General features: G+C 37.2%; 1 protein-coding gene across 5 annotated transcripts in view; it reads right to left on the bottom strand.

The window, feature by feature from the left end:
* The window catches only part of ALKBH8 (alkB homolog 8, tRNA methyltransferase), a 65145-nt gene that overhangs the window by 17274 nt on the left and 28012 nt on the right, over window positions 1-19859 (bottom strand). For all 5 annotated transcript variants that reach the window (XM_026721033.2, XM_087937109.1, XM_087937107.1 and 2 more), the window contains 3 exons: window positions 13872-13978; window positions 6972-7123; window positions 1382-1638 (listed from right to left, as the gene is read on the bottom strand). In XM_026721033.2, the coding sequence (XP_026576818.1) occupies window positions 1382-1638; window positions 6972-7123; window positions 13872-13978 (516 nt within the window). The remainder of the gene's footprint in view (window positions 1-1381; window positions 1639-6971; window positions 7124-13871; window positions 13979-19859) is intronic.

Here is a 19859-nt window from a genome sequence, read left to right on the forward strand (position 1 = left end):
TCAAGCCCAACACTTTGAACAGCAATTGTAAAAAAAACTAAAATAATCTGAAGCTAAGCAATCTCTCCTATGGTTTAATCTTCAGATGTAGATTAAAAACCTGTTGCTTCACTGTCTGTGCTCTCATATTTTCTTGACTTTTGGGGATAGGATTACATGATACTTCCAGCAGATATTGTCTGATTTTATAACTAATATGAATCTGGACATAGTGAACCAGACTGTGGTTTGATTTATCCTACTATCTATTCTTTGTGTAGTGGCCTGATTTATTCTATGAAAATGGAAAGTAGCTGTTTCAGACACACTCAAGGGGAAAATGTGAAAGCCATGGAAAGAAAACAAATGGGATTGGTAAATATAGTCAGAAAATTCCTTGCTAGGAACTGTGCAATCTAATATTAAGAACAGGCCTAAAATCCTATCCAGGACTCTGTACTGTTAGATTTAAAGGCATACTTCAGATTTGTATGAGTCAAGTCGGACAGATCAGGAAACAGAAACTATAAGAACTATGGAATTCCACTTTATTATTAAAGTGTACAATAATATAATCTTAAAGGCCTGGCAAAGATTATATTTTACTGATCTTGTACCAAAGAGAATCAAGGTTGATCAATATTCAACCTTTTGGGGCTAAGCTATGTTTATTTAATAGCTGCTGATACCTTCTTCAAGGCCAACTCAGTACAATTACAGTATAATGACATGATCTTGAGATTGCAACCATCATAAATACATGCCAATTGCCAAGCATCCAATTTTTGATCATGGTATCACAGGGATGCTGCAACAGTCATAAGTGTCAAAAATGTCAGAAGTCGCTTTTTTTTTTTTGCTGTTGCAACTTTGAATGGTAACTAATCAAATGGTTATAAGTTGAGGACTACCTGTCCTCTTTCACAGCCTCTCCTAATAAAAGCTTTGGGGGATTTTTCATATATCTAACTTAGCCAAAATTATTTTGCAGCTGGGTTTGTGAAACAACAACTGGGTTTCTGAAACAACTTGTAAAGGTTCTCTGAAGATTTATTCAGTTTAGATGTGCTTTGATTATTTATGGATTTCACCATACTTTTAATCTGCTTCTTGACTCTAATCTAAAAATAAAATAAAATGAACTGCTATAATTTGGTGGGATGCCCGTAAGGACGCCAACAACTGCAAGTGATTATCTGTTCTAAATTTAAAATGGCATAAAAATGTAGCACATAAACAAACACATTCTGGTAGGGAGAACTTCCACTATCTCAGAAGACTATACCTCTGGTCTCAGTGACTGAGCAAGATTGGATCCTGCAACATTATCCTGGGACATATATTATTTGCCTTCATTCACATAAACAAAACTTACAGAAATGCAAACCATATATCATCTTACCATATACAAGTCTTTGCGGAGGCCTAGGTACTTTCCATTGCCACAACCAACATCAGCCACAATTGACCCATGTGGCAAACCTTTAAGGAACTCGACCACTTGTGGCCATGGACTATGCCTGGTGTTGCTGAAATGCCTGGCAATGTCTTCATACACTTCATGGACATACTTCTGCTCCAGCACAGAGGCGTCTTTGTCGCTATTGTGAAACAAGGGCGCCCTCTCTTTATGCCGACTGTCGCATACAGAAGGAAATGCTGGGAGAAGAAAGGTGGAAGATACATTTATTTTTAATTGCTATGTTTTAGACCCAGAACTATCATTTTTTAAATTTTTATTTTCTTTTTTAAAAATATTTTTAATTGTTTTATATCATACATTTCCTTTCTATGTTGAACAGTGTACTCTCTAGATGTCCAAGGTGTTAACAAACATCATCATCATCATTATGATCATACACACACACACACACACACACACACATATACATATGTATATGTATGTATATGTGTATGTGTGTATGTATGCATGTATATATATGTATGTATGTATGTATGTATGTATGTATGTATGTAAGTAAGTATGTATGTATGTATATATTCTTAAGTTTTCGCGGGTACTTACATGTATGGCATTCAGCTTTGTTCGGGTATTTTCCCACGTCATTGTAGTTGTGCTTTTAAAGTTGTAGCAACGTTTCGGCAGAATCTCATCTGGCAGATGAGATTCTGCCGAAACGTTGCTACAACTTTAAAAGCACAACTACAATGACGTGGGAAAATACCCGAACAAAGCTGAATGCCACATACATACATACATACATACATACATACATACATAAACAAATATGCAGTAATATGATGACATCAATCATATTATAACATATATTATCTTCCATTATAGTATCAATTATATAACCGTCAGAAATATTTACTCATCTGTTTTTCTTTCTCCTATAAACCATATTTCACCTAATTCCACTCCTCTAACCTCAATATCTGTCATTTAACCATTTATAGAATAGTTTCCATGTTATGAAATAGTCCGAATCTTCTTTTCCTTTAATTTTTAGGGTTAACCCATCCTTCTCCGCACATTCCAGAATTTGTTTGATTATAATATCGTCTGCGGGGGTTTTTGGGCTTTTCCAACATTGTGCATATGCAATCCTAGCTGCTGTTAGGATGTGTAGAACCAAATATGTGTTACCCTTATTGTAATTTCCTGGAATCAAGCCCAACAAAAATGTCTCAGGTTTCAGGTATATTTTGTCTTATCATATTTTCCAGCCATGTGTAATTTCTTCTAATATTTTTTGGCTTTATTTTCTTAATGGAGAAAATACAGACAGTTGCAAATCGAACTGCAACTTTCAATGTTAATTTTTATTGCAAAATTTAATTACAGATAGTCCCGGGTCAACAACAGATATTGGGACCGGAATTTCTGTTGATAAGTGATACATTTGTAAAGCGCGACATGATTGTATTGCTTTGCAAAGAAATTAAGGCATTGTTCACAGCACAACGGTGCTGTGAATCTTGCACCGTTGTTAAGTGAGGATGTCATGTGGTTGCTATTTGTAACCTCCTGCTGCCTTCCCCATTGGCTTTGCTTGTAGGAAGCCAGAAAAGATGTCATACACTGTAAGACTGTAGGACATTGCTACCAATTAACTACCAGTTGTTCAGCACCACAATAAATTTGAACAGTTGTTAAGGGAGGCTCACCCATAGTTCATGAATAAAAATGCCAGCCCCTAGTCTGTTGCTTATGAACAGATCTACTCCTCTTAAATTAGAAAATTTGCCGTACCTAATTAGGGATAGTCATCCCTAATTAGGACATTATGAAACAGGATTGGAGTAAGCAATGAGTCTGTAGATATCTCTCTTGGCAGCCAACAAACTTCCTGTCCCTCCTAATACTCTTTTATAAGTTAAACACAATATATATAATTTTAGCCAACGGGCTAAAATCTGTTTATTTGCCTCTGAACCTCAAATAGATGTCTTAGGCATTCTTAACCATAGAAACTATGGTAAGAAACTATGGTAACTATGAAAATATTGCAGAACATACAAATTTAGGAGACAAAGAGGAAATTAGAGAATAATCTCACCAGATTGTTTATTTTGGGTAATTGTCAATGAAACTAACCACACCTTTTAGGGAAAATGCCTACAACATGTTCCCAAAATTAGAAATATGCCTAGCCCTGCTATAAAAGTAAATAAATGATTTACAGTGAATTAGCTGCTATGAAAATCATTTTCCAGGAATAATACGCAGTAAACGGTATGGCCAAGATCTAATCTATCCCAAACATTTCTCTATTAATATAATAACAAATAAAAATGTCAGGCTGGTGGCTGGTAACATTCACACATTTATCCAGCCAACAGTATGGATGAAGCTTGTCATTACGTTCCTCAAGGATATTTTTCAACTTTGCAGCATAGACTCCAACTCTTCTGTTGGTTCCCTGCCCAAAGACTAAACAGATCCAACTTTATTTAGCCTGTTTGGGAATGGCCAAAGTTAGTTTGGTGCTGCCATCTACTGGACACTTGTATGTTGGAGCTCCCTCCGCTTTTCTACTTCCAGGTCCTTGTAATCTTCTAGAGTCTTAGAACCTTCTGGAATGGCCTTTCTGGAGACATCAAAGGATTTCATTTGAAGAGAAGCCCCTTCTCAGGGAGCCCAAAGAATCCCCTCTGCCTGCCTGTTTATTTTCCTCTGATTTCTAGCAATTATAAATGTCAATGTTAATTGTAATTTAGCTACCTATGCGCTCATTTTTTTAAAGTTAATTAGAAAAAATGGTCAATGAGATAAGGGGATTATTTATTTCTTCCATTTCGTCCAAGATTTTCAGAGCTTTCGGACTGATCAAAACAGAAGGAAGAGAGAAAACCACAATGAAGCCAAACACTGTTTTTCTTTGCTTTCTATAACCATTTACTAAACCAGCCATGTTAGGATTTTAACACCCAGAATTCCTAGTCAGTTTATACAAGGCCAAACAACAGAGAAAGAATTATGTGGGGAAAAAGCTGACCTTTATTGTCTAGGCAAGTAATTATGTATAATGATACCACAGTGACACCAATTTTAATGGCCCAGACTTTATACACTGTATTTCAACATAACCCATTTATTTCCATACAAAATTTTTCATCAGTAGCCTAATGTACCATCACAAAAATAAACATAAGAAATCTGGCTGTGAATTTCATGTACACGATTTGAAAGAGGAAAACAAAGCTATTATCCCAAGACACTTGTTACAAGTGACCATGCTAAACAAACTATTTTATTTTTACATTCATATAGCATCCATTTAACTTCTATTATAGGAAATTAATATCCTGGAAAGCAAAGCACCAGCCTACAGCCTCATCTACATATCTTGGAAGATAGAAAGAATCGATAGTTGGCCTTTCAGCTTTGTTGGAAATGTGCCATCTGCACAGAAAAAGAGCAGTGGGAAACGTCTGGGGGTGATGCTTGGTAATTTCCCTCAAGATTGGCTAGGGAATTCTGGGAGTTGAAGTCCACAATCTTAAAACAAGTTTGGAGATCCCTCCCTAACAGCCATTTTATGAGAACATTTACAACAGTGTTTCTCAACCTTGGCGAAATGAAGGCGCCTGGACTTCAACTCCCAGAATTCCCCAGCTGGCCTGACTGGCTGGGGAATTCTGGGAGTTGAAGTCCAGGTACCTTCACCTTGCCAAGGTTGAGTAACATTGATTTACCATATATTCTCCTTTATACAGGTATTCCTCGAGTTATGGCCATAATGGTGCTTGTCCATTTCAATCGTAAGTCATAACCCAAAGAACCGCGATGGCACAGTGGTTAGAGTACAGTATTGCAGGCTACTTCTGCTGATCACCAGCTGCCAGCAGTTTGGCAGTTTGGGTCTCACCAGGCTCAAGGTTGGCTCAGTCTTCCATCCTTCCAAAGTTGGAAAAATGAGGACCCAGATTGTTGGGGGCAATATGCTGACTCTGTAAACCGCTTAGAGAAGGCTGTAAAGCACTGTGAAGCAGTAGATAAGTCTAAGTGCTTTTGCTATTGCTTTGCCAAAAACTGGATCTAAGTGTCGATTTTCAGCAAAAACATTGTAAAATGTGGTCACTTGACCTTGGGATGCTGCAAACAGCCACAAATAAGGTCACACTGCTGAGTAATGTGCAGTCACTTGACCACTTCGGGTGGGGAATTTCAGTTCTGCATTATAAGTTTCCCTTTATCAAATAGGTTGTAACTTTTTAAAGCGAACAGTCACAAATTGAGGACTTCCTACATATTCACAATATATTAGAGAGATTAAGGTGCTGAAAGCAAGATGATGCGTTCTAGTTCACTCTTAGGCATGGATCCTGGCTGGGCCAGGCACTCTTTCTCAGACCAATCCATCTCATAAAGTTGCCATTATGAGGAAGATACACAACCTTATGAACACCATTTTGAATTGTAAAAATAAAAAAGATATAAATGTAATAGTAAGTAAAAATTCTCATAACTCCAAATGAGTCCATCAGGACAAAGAGCGTAGGAAACCCCAGAGCTAAGAACTAATAAAACAAACAAGTAGCTTTCTAGTTCTCCAGAATTTTAGAACTCTTGGCCTTTTGTAAGGTGGTTCAGTTGCTACACTGAGCTTGTTGAACAGAGGTCAGCAGTTTGGTGGTTTGAATTCCTAGTGCTCATAATAGAGTGAGTTCCCATTACTTGTCCCAGCTTCTACCAACCTGGCAGTTTGAAAGCATGTAAAAATGCAAGTACAAAAATAGGGACTACTTCGGTGGGAAGGGAACAGCGTTCCGTGCGCCTTTGGTATTTAGTCATGCTGGCCACATGACCACAGAGACATCTTCAGATAGCACTGGCTCTTTGGCTTTGTAACAGAGATGAGTACCGCTCCCTAGAGCCAGAGGGGAACCTTTACCTTTACCTAAAGTTCTGAATGTTCCCTCAGGCGTATCAGCAGCTGGAATTTTAAACCAGCCTTGTGGGTAGATCTGTCTTGTTCTTATCATCATTGTCTAGTTCTTATCATGATTGAAAAAGGAATGATGACTTTTAGGCCCTGGATCTAATTATATTACAGAACTCTTCAGTTACTATTTTGGGTAATTATTTTAATAATCATGTTGTTTTATTTTAACCCTCTATAGACTGTCTAAAGCAAGGGTGTCAAATTCGTATTGTCAAAGTGACATATCGCAACTTTTTTTCCATTCACTAAAACAGGGGTGGGCATGGCCAGCGCATGACGCATCCAGCCTGAGGGTCGCGAGTTTGACACCCCTGATCTAAAGTCACCTCTGAGGTAGATGACTATATAGGTAGCATACTGTAGTAAAGATAAGCTACGATGTAACTCACAAATAATCAGACGTGTCTTAATTCAATATCAATTCCATGATTAGATGGGTGGAAAAAAATTTTAATACAATTCTGCAATAGGGACATATGATTGCTGTTTTCAAAAGCTAAAATGATTACTGAAAATCACACAGTTTTGAAAAAGATTCTCACCGAAAGAGGCTCAAATTGCATGCAGCACAGTACTTACAACAGCAACAGGGGCTTCTCTTTATTTTCCTGAAAGTGAAAGATATTCTTTTTCTTCTTTTGTTTAAGGTTAACTTTCTGATGTCAGCAGTGATGCTTCCCACGTTCTCTCCTTCTGATGCTTGAACAACGTCAAATTTCCTTGGTGTAATGCTTTAAAATAAAAACAGAGGTCAGGATTTCACTCTTTTTTTTAATATATTTCATAAATATCACATTTTGCCACACATGCTTTGAGCTAGATTTTTAAAAGTCTGTGAAACATTAAAGAATATGAATATTTAGGACAATTTCAGCAAAGACAGAATCTTTTTTTATCTACCACTAATTTTTCCTCCCAATTAATTCAGGTGGTAAGTGTCAAAGGATAGTAGCACAAACAAGGATAGTGACCAAAAAGGAAGGTTAGTTAAGTAAAGCACTCCATAACCAAACCTTTGATCCCATTTGTATACAGAAGTAGCAGAAAAATCACCTTATCATACCATAATAAGGATGGTAAATAGGGAATATTTAGATTTAAACTTCAGAGCTTAATGTTAAATAGAAGAAAAGTGTTACAACAAAAGAGATGTGCAAAACCTCATTAAATTCAAGAAAAAAAATTCTGAAAAACTTCATAATCTGTTCCTGAATCTGTGATCTTTCCATAACCCATATAATAAAACAATTAACCCAATTAAAACAAATGTTAATTAAAATATGCAATAATAACACGTATTAATGAAGTTATGTACAGGATATATGAAAAGAGCTGAACATAACTGAAGGAGAATATAAAATCATATCCAGAAATGGTGGGAAGTCTGTCAAAATAAAAGTTAAAGCTCTGAAAAAGTGTAGCTTGCAAGAGATATCAAAATCAATAAAGATGTATTATTTGGGTATGTTAGAAATAGAAGGAAAATTAAAAAGTACAGGGCTACTACAAGGAGAAAAATGGTGAAATGGTAATAAGTGATGATAACAAGGTAACTCATTTAACTTTAATTATTCTATCTTTATTTTAACTGCCTCCTTTTGTTGAAATATAATGTTTTATATGGTTTTTGTGTTTTTAACGGTACACCACCCAGAGTTGTTCTGTGACTGTGATGGACAGTCTCTGAATTTCATATATAAATAAATAATATGTTGCAAATGTCTTCTGAGAAGGAAAATGAAGCTCTACCAGTCCAGGACTACTGAAGGAAGGAACTATGCTTTTAAGACTGACAAGGAAAAGATAAAGAGACAAATTAGCTAATTGAAATTAATTTAAGTAAAGACTAGAAGGAATACATCCTAGGATATTGAAGGAGATAATCACAGAATCATTCTTGAAATCCCAATCTTTTGAAATCTCCTGAAAGATTAGCAAAATCACAAGACAGAAAGGGAGCCAATGTTATTCCCATCTTCAAAAAAAGCAAGGGGGAAGATCTGGGAAACAACAGTTGTGTTGCTTTTTTAAAATCTATATTGGGAAAGATCTTCAAAAACATTATCAAGCTGCACATCTATGGAGATTTTAATAAGCATGCTTCAATTAACAGGGGTAAGAATGGGTTTTGTAACAAACAAATAATTCTGGATTTATCACCTTATCTCCTTTAATAGAGATACTAGCCCAGGAGAAGGAAAAGATTGAGACTAATACCTCACACAGTCTTTGACAGAATGCTTCATGATCTCCATTATATGGTAAAATATGGACTAAATGATATTACTGCTGAATGGACTCATATAAGATATTATGACTGTCAACTCAAAAATTTTCTCTGGTCTCTTAGAGTTGCCAGCAGAAAGGGAGTGGGGGCAGTAGTACATTCCTTAAATGCTTCATAAATAATTTCTAGGCAACGGAAGCTTCTGGCAGGTAAGATTATTACCGGAGGATGTGTCCCATTGGAGAATATACATCTAGGGGGATAGGGGAAAAACCAGGGTCAAGGGTGAAATGAATGATGTGTCTCAGAGTCGGCTACACCCAGGTAGCACCAGCATGTTCACTCCTAATAAATCTTTAAACTCTGATGCAGCTAGACACTCATGATTTAAATGGGGGTGGATGCCGGAGCCCTGACAATGATGTTGTAATATATATATAAAACGCCTTGAATTGTATGTATTATACAATAATGCCTATTTTGCCTCAACTCCATTTGGTTTGAAGTGATAGTTTCTTTTATTAAAGGGTGCTGGTTGCAGTAGAGTCAGACTAGAAATAAATTTCCCGCGCGAAAGAATACAGGCTCTCCCCTTCAATCCATCCCTCCCACCTTGACCAGTCGATTTCCAGCCAATGGGTGGATGTTTAGGTGTTTCGGGAACCTTCAGTATTTGGAGTAATCAGCATTCCATTCTCAAGCATCTTCGGCTTCTCGGCGTCCTTGAAAACTGGCACGAACTGTTTCAAAGCATCCCTGGTCTTCCTTAACAATCATTCCCCACTCCCAGTTTCCCAGCACTATCCTGATACAGGTTTATTGTCCATTTGTTCTCCCAGTGTCCCCACTCCCCTAGCTTTTGATGGCAGGATGCCGAAGATGGTAGATCTGACATGGTGTTAACGCTGAAGTCTCCAAGGACTTCCATCTATACTTTCTCACCTGTGGATGTGCCCTGAAACCAGCCTATGACACCTGTGCCTGAAATTCCTTCTGTAAAGAATCTCCCCCGCCCCCAAATAATAATACATATGTCTGACAATCAATGACGTAACCGCACACACATACAGCTCTAAAACTAAAACCTTAAAAAGAAATGCGGATACTCCAGACATCACTAGAAAACTGTATGGAGGCAGCATAACTTCAGTTGAACGTTCATCCAGATGTTTAAAAGGGGACATGAGAATGGTGCCTTTCTATTAAAAGCAAAACACTTGCAAAGACATTCCTGCTAGTATCATTCTTGTTCCTACAGAGCAGACCCAGAATCAAAAGAAGAATCAAAACAGGCAACATGAGAAAAAAAGGCAGGCAGACAGAAAAACTAGGTATTTCTAGGATCAGAAGAACAAGGGCTATATTGTAGTAGTCTCCCCAGTGGGATTTCTCATAAGTAAAGCTTTTTTGAGAGCACACAACAAATCAAAGGTCAGCCTAATTGTCCAGGTGCATCCTGCTTTTTTTCCTTACAACAGTGGAGTGTTGTGTTGCCAAATCTGCTATATACTCGGACAAGATTCTGATGGGTTTGGTGTTTTTTGTTGTTGTTGCTTATATCTTAGATTTATGGATTTTAGATTTCTTTTTTGCCATTTTTATCTCTTCGATCCTGTTTAGCGCAGAGCTTGTTTCTCTCTCTTCTATAGCTTTTTAACATAACAAGTTGGCATTTTACTTTTCCAAATAATAATAGTTCTTTAATGTAATAAAAATAAAAAGGTTTCCCTCATAGGAATATGTCCACATGCTGAATCGCAAATAATGTATGAGCTTAGGAGCGGATCATGAAAAGAAGACAATCCTGAGAGGACAGTTCAAAGATGATGTGATGGTAGGAAGCAAACAGCAGCAAAAAGCTATTTCCAAAGCATCTGTTTCATATTAAAGAAAGCAGGAAACAGGGAATATTGAATAATACGGAGAGGGCTTAGAATAATCCTGTTTGATAATCAGCTGCCACAGTGCGGAATCTGCCTCTAGGAACTAGCATGGCCTGACATGGACCAGCTGGCTTTAAAAAATCCCCAGAATTTCAACCTTCAGGATCATCAGCATTTTATTTCCAACCAGATAAGCCTTCTGCCTGTCTATGTTAGAAACCTGAATTTAGCCTCGTCAAAGGACCTACAGCAAGATGAAAAAATATTATTGGAGAGCAAAATAATGGGTGGCTGTAACTGATGAGCAAAGTACAGTTGTGGCCAAAATTATGGAAACTTTTTGGGAAAAGTGTATTTTTAAGGTTTGATGGCTAATAACACCACTTTTTTGGAGTAGTACCATAAAATTATATATCAATGGAAAGATAATTTAATTAAGAATGTAAGCAACAAAGTTTAATTATCTGTATTCTACGAAACGTTATAGTCAAATAACCAAAAAAAGGAAGCACAATTTGCTTAGGTTGATATCAGGTAGCTTTCCTTCCATCTGATTGTAGCCGATGAGCATGTGTTTAGAGAGCCAATAAGGTGTCTTCTTGTTTTGGCAATAAGCCAATCAGATCACAGTAGGATTCAGTTATTGAGGTCATGTATTGAAGCTGACAGGAGGACATTTGCCAGTGTGTTATGTGATCACACACTATTTTGTGTTCTTTCATTTAGTGAGCTTGTAATACATAATAAAATTAAAGTAATGGTGCAAAGAGTTGACTCGTCGCCCAAAATGCAATGTAAAATATTATTATAAAGTGAACAAGGCTACAGTTATAAAGAAATTAGAAAAAAAATGATGGAAACTTAACCAAAGGTGGCATTTCTAAGTTTTTGAAGAGGTATAAGGAGACCCAGTCACTGCAAAACCACACTGGTAAAGGCAGGGAAAGATGCACAACAGCAAGTGATGATAGAAGAATTAAGAGACTGTGCCTACGTGATAGAAGAAAATCATCTGGGTGTATACAAAATGAAATGGCGCAATGCAATGTGAAGTTGAGTGCAAGGACTGTTCATCACAGATTTCAGGAATTTGGCCTAAAATCTAGAATTCCACAAAAAAGCCACTTTTATCTCTCAAACAAAGAGACTGAACTGGGCTAAAACCCATGTTACCTGGACAGAGGATAGTGTTTGGTAGTGATGGCATAAAAATACACTTTTCCCAAAAGGTTTCCACAATTTTGGCTACTATTGTGAAACCAAACACAAATACACCTATGTACACATTTCATAAATGCCAGAAGCATAATCTTTCATTTTCATGAAATGGGTGTTAACTGGCCAAATTGATGAACATTTTATGTATATTACAGGTAGTCCTCAATTCACAATCACAACAGGGACCAGAATTTCTGTTGTTAAGCAAGGTGGTTGTTAAGTGAATTGCACCCATGTTGTGATCTTTTTTTTTTTGCCATGATTGTTAAGCAAATCACTGCAGTTGTTAAGTGAATCATGTGGTCTTTAAGCGAATCTGGCTTTTCCCCTGACTTTGCTTGCTGGAAGTCAGTTGGAAAGGTTGAAAATTCACAGGTGTCAAATTTGCGACCTCATGTTGCCGTCATGTGACATATCGTGGTTTTTTCTTTCGTGGAGCTGGAGTGGGTGTGGCGTACATGTAATGCATCTGGTGCATGGGCCGCCAGTGTCGCGAATACGCAACACACGCGTTTGAATCGAAGCCACAGCGTCATGAAGGATGGCATTCCTTTTCATCAGAATAAACTCTGTATCGTAATAATATGCGCGGTCTATGTAAAATGCTGTGAGGTGAAGCTCTATGCATTAGCCACAATTCATGTGATTGAGTTCATACGAATAATTATCATTAAAAATGGTAATCATGGGTAATAAGGATAATTGGGGTAACGAGGGGAAATTATTATAAATATCGAATCCCAGGAAACTCGGGTTAGATCCAACATTATTTTGTTTGCTTAGCTATTTTCTCAGACTCCTTGCGGAGGAAGGAATAAACAATAAGCTTTTGTGTTACTAAATACTGAAGCTAAGAGTGTCTTATTTTCTCCCTGAATTTGTGCCAAAGAGTAGCTGAGAGCCAGTTTGACACCCCTGTTGTAAATGAGGGTCACACGATCCCAGAATGTTGCAACCACTGTAAACACACACTGAGATGACAAGCAATCAAATTCTTAACATGTGACTTTCGGGATACTGCATAGGTTGTACGTCCGAGGCTAATTGTAAATCACATTTCACAATGTCATTGCATCTCTGAATAGCCACTGAATTAATTGTAAGTCAAGGACTACTTATAGATTAGATTTCAATGAGATTTACTACATTCTAAGTTCATAGATCTTATTACACCACAAAGTGATACTTTGTTCTAATTTGACATGATGTATGGAGCAATTAAAAAGGAACGTGAAGCCCTGTTTTTTTGTTAGTTTGCAAATCCCAGCTTGTTTTTAAATGCAGTTTACCAGAATCATAATTTCTAGCCAGCTTTTCTATTCCACACTTTTCTAGATACAAGCTGACAAAAACAAACAAACCCAAAACCAAAAAATTAACCAAATCATCCGTGCTTTCTTTTCTCATTTGCAATGTCTACTTCAAAAACTCCTAGTTCAATGTTATATATCAATGCAACATGAGTTTGCTTTATTCTACTAGCTCACTATTCTTAAGCTGCTGTCTTTAAATGTTGGAATTACAACTCCAAGCTTCCCAGCTAAGCATGACTATTCACAATAACTGAGGGAGGCTGCTTTAATTCTATTAGTTTCCTACTTCTTAAGTTTCCGGTAACTGCTAACATATCCTGCTCTCATTCTGATGCCCTCTGGAATCCAGGTGTCGCACTGATTAACAGGTTCAATTAGGTGGAAGGAGATTCCAATTCATATCATTCAGCTGCCATAAAGCTTTGCAGATGATTAAAGTCAAGACCTCACAGAATTAATGTGAAAATGAAATATACATCTGGGGAAGCTCCTTGAAGGAAAATTAGGGTTAAGAAATGTCATCCACCATAAATACTTGCACCTTCACCCAGGTGGCATCTCTGTTTGTTTTCTTCCTCAACAAATAAGTCCTGTATGAAAACTTTAATTCTTTAGATGTTAATAGAACAGAAAACTGAGCTTAATATGTATAAGACCTCTTCCTTCATAACTGCTCTCACAGTCAATCAAAATTTAGATGATAGGTACCTTAAGATGGTGACTTGTCTTTTATGCATATTATTTATAGGATAAATAGGCTGTTTATGTTACTGACCGCTAACAAAAATAAACTGCCAATTTATAATTATTTGACTGCAAGGTAAATACCAGCTCTTACCCATGGGTCCAGAGGTATCTGGATTCTCCAGACATCACTAGCAAACTACGCTGAGGCAGCAATACTGCAACTGTGCGTCCATCGGGATGTTTAAAATCCATAACAATCTGCAGAAAAGGAATGGAATCCAGAGTTATTTCTTGTCATTGAAAGTTATCAAAACATGTATTTGCAAGATGCAAGATTTACGATTCAGATCACATGGTGAGAGACACACTAATGCCCTTTCTGCATTCTGTATCATAAGTTAATGGCCCTGAAAGGCACATTGGTATTCACAGGAGGAGGGTTCATGATACCATGCACTAAGAAAGAAAGAAGGTGGTCAAGAACTATCGTTCACGGCCACAGAAATGAGGACCAAAAGTAACAGGTTTAAGCTGCAACAGCCTACATTTCATTAAAAAAAATTAAAAAGGCTTTATGATAACTAATCTGTATAACTGTTCGTTTAGGCTGTCATAATAATGGAATAGTCTTGTTGATGTGGGTTTTCCATTGTTGGAGGCTTTGAAGAAGATAGAAAACCATCTCGCGTGGATAGTTTAACTGGTTTCCTGCAGAGGGATACATTATATTATCCTGGTAGTCCTTTCCAACTTTCCAAACTTACAATTCTAAGCTTTCACAGATGTAAGTGGCCCTGAGATCTCAAGGTGTGTGCTCTTGGCCTAAAACTTTTCTGTTTTCTTTAATCCCACCCACATCCCCTTTTAAATATATTTTTTAAAAAATATATCTAGTTGAAAATCAGCATTTACAAGCTTCTACATTCATCTTCAAACAACGTCTGCCCCTAATTCATCATCACCATCTTGCCTCCACGTGGAAAAGTCCTGATCCCATTCACTATTAAAAACCAGGTGCCAAAGGAGACAGAGATGACCTTGTTGTGCCTGTTTGTGAATCTTTATTTTTGTCCAACAAAAGAACTGCAAATTTCCACTTCTTTGTTTCATTCCCTCACACGTCCATAGATTCAAAAGAAAAGAAAGAGGCATATTAGATGCCTGGCCCTCTTTTTAATTCACTAAAGGCTCCCAATCAATAGCGCTACTTCTGCCACTGCTGAATCAATTCATCTCATGACAGGTTCTCTCCAACTGGAGCTATTTCCAATTACTATTTTTGTTCTTATCCATTTTCTTTATTCCCAAAGGTGGCAAAGTCAATAAAGATCAAATTTCTACCTTGCCCATAATACATCATCAGAGACTGCAGTCAATAATAATTTTTTTAAAAAAGAAAAAAAACAGAGAAAAGAGTAAGAAGCTTGATGTGTTGATCTCACACAAACTTTTGCCATATTTTTTTTTTTTTGCAACTATACGTGGGGGAGAAACACGCATGAAGCTAATAATATAGCTCTGCAGGGAAAAACATGACGCTGCAGCCAACATTTGTGCTAAGGGACTCTGTGATGGATCTTTCAGAGATGCTCAGACAGCTATAAGCCACCACTTGCATTTTGAATGCTGCTCCTGCTATGTGAGACACAACCCAAATAATGCAAGCAAAGTGTGAGCATCTGTTGGGATATGTACAAACAAGAACAGAGGGAGCAAGAGTTATTTCTTAAAGGTATGAAAGTTGTGCAAGGCTGCTTGTTCAGAGATGAAATTAGATCTGGTGAGCCATAGAAGAGACGGCAGAGAAATAATTGTTGAAGAGGCTATAAAGATGCTATATAAAGTGAGTCATTGTTTAATGATGTTCATAGTCACTGCACTATTAGCACAGAGAATAAGCGATACAAAGCCCTTAAAACAAATATGAAAAACTTTCAAAAGAAAAACATTTAAATTCTGGGAAACATTGCAACATCCCATCAGCTACAGTGACCCCAGTGGTTAGAGTGCAGTACTGCAAGCTACTTCTGCTGACTGCCGGCTGGCTGCAATTTGGCAGTTCGAATCTTACCAGGCTCAAAGTTGACTTAGCACCCTTCCATCCTTCTGAGGTGGGTAAAATGAGGACCCAAACTGTTGGGGGAAATAGCTGACTCTGTAAACCGCTAGGGGGCTGTAAAACACTGTGAAGTGGTATATAAGTCTATTGCTATTGTTTCCAGATTGTGCTCAAATGGTTCTGAACTCCTGCAACAACAGAGTTTATAGAAAAGAACAGGAAGACCTCAATACAGTAATGTTGTATTGAATTTTTCAAGTGCAGAACTAGAGCCTGATTCTCACCCCCACCCTACACACAATACATACGTGTATGCACACTTCTTCCTCCCTACACAAACACTGAAAGAAAAAATAAGACTAGGAATAATACCAATGCGGTATAGTACCTTAAGAGTTGAACTAGGATAAGAGATGCCCAGGGTTCAAGTCCATGATAGCCATTAAAGCTCACTAGATGATTTTGGGCCAGTTATTCTCTTTCAGCAAAGCCTTTTTCACAGAGTAGAAGAATCATGTAAACCACTTTAAACTCTGGAATAAATCTAAAAATAAATTACACTAAATGATATGACAAATGTAACCTAAATAGTTTTAGTTAATGTTTAGTTTAGTTAGATGTAATGCTCTTTCAAATTTCTTATCTATTTGGTAGAGTTTTTATAACATTTGTTCATCCAACTGTAACTTGAAGATTTTTTTTAAAAAATCCACACAATGATAAGTTTAATACAGAAATATAGGTAGTGACTGCCTCACACAGGAACCGTTCACAGTTATGACAGTGATGAAAATGTAACTTTGCAACCAACCCTCATATTTATTATGACTTTTACATATATGCAAAGCAACAGAAAACTGAAGTAAGATTATAAGCACAGTCATGGTTTTACTTAGCAAACATTTCACTTAATGACCATTCCTAAATATGGTCACTAAATGAGAACTACACCAGTCTCTGAAACACAGCAGCATATTTTTCAAACCATTTTGAATCAGGAAATATCCATAAGCCTTAAATAGCTTTCAGATGGTTTAAAACACACACAAACCCAGAAAATAGATAAATATTTCCATTTTCTATCATCACTTATTGCCTTTAGATTGCTCTCAAAATGAGCTAGCTATCCAAAAGTTCCCCAATTCTGTTTCATTACCATATTTTCACAATTGTATGTAATCATTTTGTGATAATGCTAATCCAATTTACATTTTGTCTCAGGCACCAGTGGCAACTCAGAGAAAGAACACTTATCACAACGAGCTTAAAATAGAGGATGGAATCAAATGTTTCAACAATAGTCTAATGCAAATAGTTTCTATAAAGATGTTTTTGCTCCCGGAAATTGAATTACATATTCATCTTGATCAAAAGAAAAATACAACACAGCTTATAGTTTCCCATTGTTTTAACTGTTGTGCGAACTCCAGGAAAGGGATTTAAAATACAAGACCTCAGTTGGCCAAAAAAATGTTCTTGAGGGTGTAAGTTCAATACCCAGCAAGACATGATGCTTCTGAGATCCGGCAGTATGAAGTGGAGTGAGTATGGATTTGGATATGAATTGGGGAGATACAATTTCAAGACTCCATTGGACCATCTATCTTAGAGAATGATTATGAGCCTATCACAGTCCAACCTAAAGGAGGAAATTTAGCTGGCTTGTATTACCTCCTTGAATGCTTCTTTGTGCTCAAAAAGAAAAGGTGGGTATACTGTAAATGCATTAAATCATATAATTAGTATTACAAGTTCCAAGGCACAATAGAAATGACCTTAGATAGAAAAATCTAACCACACAGGTTTCACAGCAACAAAGCTCATTCTAGGGAATGTTCCATTGTTATGTATTTTGTAAATATTATCACATTCCTTCTGATTAAATAATAGTTCCCAACTGGAAGGATAAAATTGTATCTGCCAAGGGGATGTAATCCTCCACATGACTTCAACATAGTTTACTGTTTTATCCGCTGTCCAAAATTTCCATTACATCAGGCTAAGAACTATTCCTTCTTCCCTTCCCAATCTGTTTAGAATGAGTTTAGTTTCCCTACCATGCAAAATATTCGTTGTTGCAAGCTTATTGCCAAGAACTTTCGACTCCTGGGGCAGCGAACTTAATGGTGTTCATTGTCTCTTGATCTTTCAGCTGACTGGTATATCAAGAACTTAATCCCTCTAGGAAAAGTAATGCAGGCCATGGGCACCTTTTATGATTTCAAGACCAATGATTCACTTAGGCTTCCAGCATTATTAGATTTCACTAACTGCCCATGTTTTGCTCCAGATAAAAGACTCTCATAGTTGTCTAACTCACTTTATTTCTACAAGCAAGAACTATTTAATGCAATTTAGTCTCCTTTTTTGGCTGATATCTTAAACAATACTGGAACACATATTGAGTTGTAAATTAAGTAGAGAGATAGGAAACCTCTCACTTGACCTGATATTTTAAAGGTTTCAACAAATCTGTATAGGAACAATAACTCCTACCCCTTCCTATCAGCATGACTAGAATACAATCCAAAAAGCAATGATAAATCTCTTACCGTTTATAACCTCACAACACTCCTTTTTGATTTATGAAACTGATATTGCTAAACCTCTAGAAATAAATTTATTTAATTATTATTATAGCTCCGGTAAAGAGAACAAATTAAACTTACAATTTGAAAAATTTGAAAAGAGTTTCACACAAAAATGAAACAGACCTCTGGGTTATTATCATTAAAAGCAGGATTAAAAACAATGTAGAAACTGCAGGGAAGCAAATTTTGATTAAATATTAGATGAATCATAGAATCAGAATGTTAGGGAGGATTATACAGACCACCTAGCCACCTATTCAGTGCAAGAATCCAAATTAAAGCATATCCAACATCAATCAGCTTTTGAATGGGAGTTCACCAATTCTTTTGATAATTGATTTTATTTAATAACTACTTAATCCCCATAGCAACATTTGGTGGTACATACAACAGAAACAGCTACAAAAAGCTACAAAAGAGAAATAATCCTACCATAGCTCTTGAAATATTAATTAACTACACTGGCAGCAACAATTAGTTCCACCATCCAATAGATCTTATTATTAGGAAGTTTCCAGCAACTTAAAATCTTTATTCTATATCCTGCCTTCCAGGGTGATAAATAACAGATCTTGATCTCCCATGTGGCATTCTTTCTGTGCTACCATATTGCTCTTTGGTTGCCTTTTTTTCAAGGATAAATGTATCAAATTCCACGTCCTCCCTATTCACAAGACTTCACTTCCACATCCCTTATCATGACATGTTTGAAACATGTCTGTTTTTGCTCTGTATACATATATATATATATATATATATATATATATATATATATATATGTGGATCTTTGGTTGTTCGGGTTTTCTCCCGCGTAAGATTCGAAGTATCTAGGCAACGTTTCGATGAAGTCTCATTCATCATCTTCAGGCTTCTGTCTCCGGCTCTGTGCTTTTCAGAGTAATGTGAGATTGCAGCTGCTTCCTCCTTTTAACTGCCAGTGGGGTGGGACTTGATTGGGTGGGGGCTTGGCTGTGTTCTGATTGGGTGGGGGGTGTTCTCATTGGTAGGGGTTTGGCTGTGTTCTGATTGGTTGGGGGTTAGCCGTGTTCTGATTGGTTGGAGGCGTGTTCTGTTCAGGAGGGGCTTGGTTGTGCTCAGGTTAGTTTTAGTTGCTGGGGATTTGAGCTGGAGAGTTGTGATCTTGCTGTTTGGCTTCTAGTTCGTGGTCCTGCTGCATCTTCATAGTGGGTGTTGGTTTGCTTCATGTATGGCTCAGAGGGGTTTGAAGTGGGTAGTGATGCAGCTGCAGTGCAGCTTCTGGTCCATGGTCGTTTCTCATTTTCTGAATGGGTGGGAGTCTGTTTTCTACATGGAAGTGTGGTGGTGGCATCTTGTGTGGCTCTCATGGGTGTGGGTCCGGTGTCCTTCTTCATGTTAGGTATTCGTCTGTTCATGAGGCGGGTTTCCAAATGGCTGGAAGGCGGGAGGTGTCATCTCGTTTGTTCATGCTGTGTGGGCGTTTTCTATCTCTATGGCTTCTCTGATTATT

The sequence above is a fragment of the Pseudonaja textilis genome, chromosome 7, assembly GCF_049901715.1.
Source record: "Pseudonaja textilis isolate UNSWEBS1 chromosome 7, rPseTex1.2, whole genome shotgun sequence".
In the NCBI taxonomy this organism is placed as follows: Eukaryota; Metazoa; Chordata; class Lepidosauria; order Squamata; family Elapidae; genus Pseudonaja; species Pseudonaja textilis.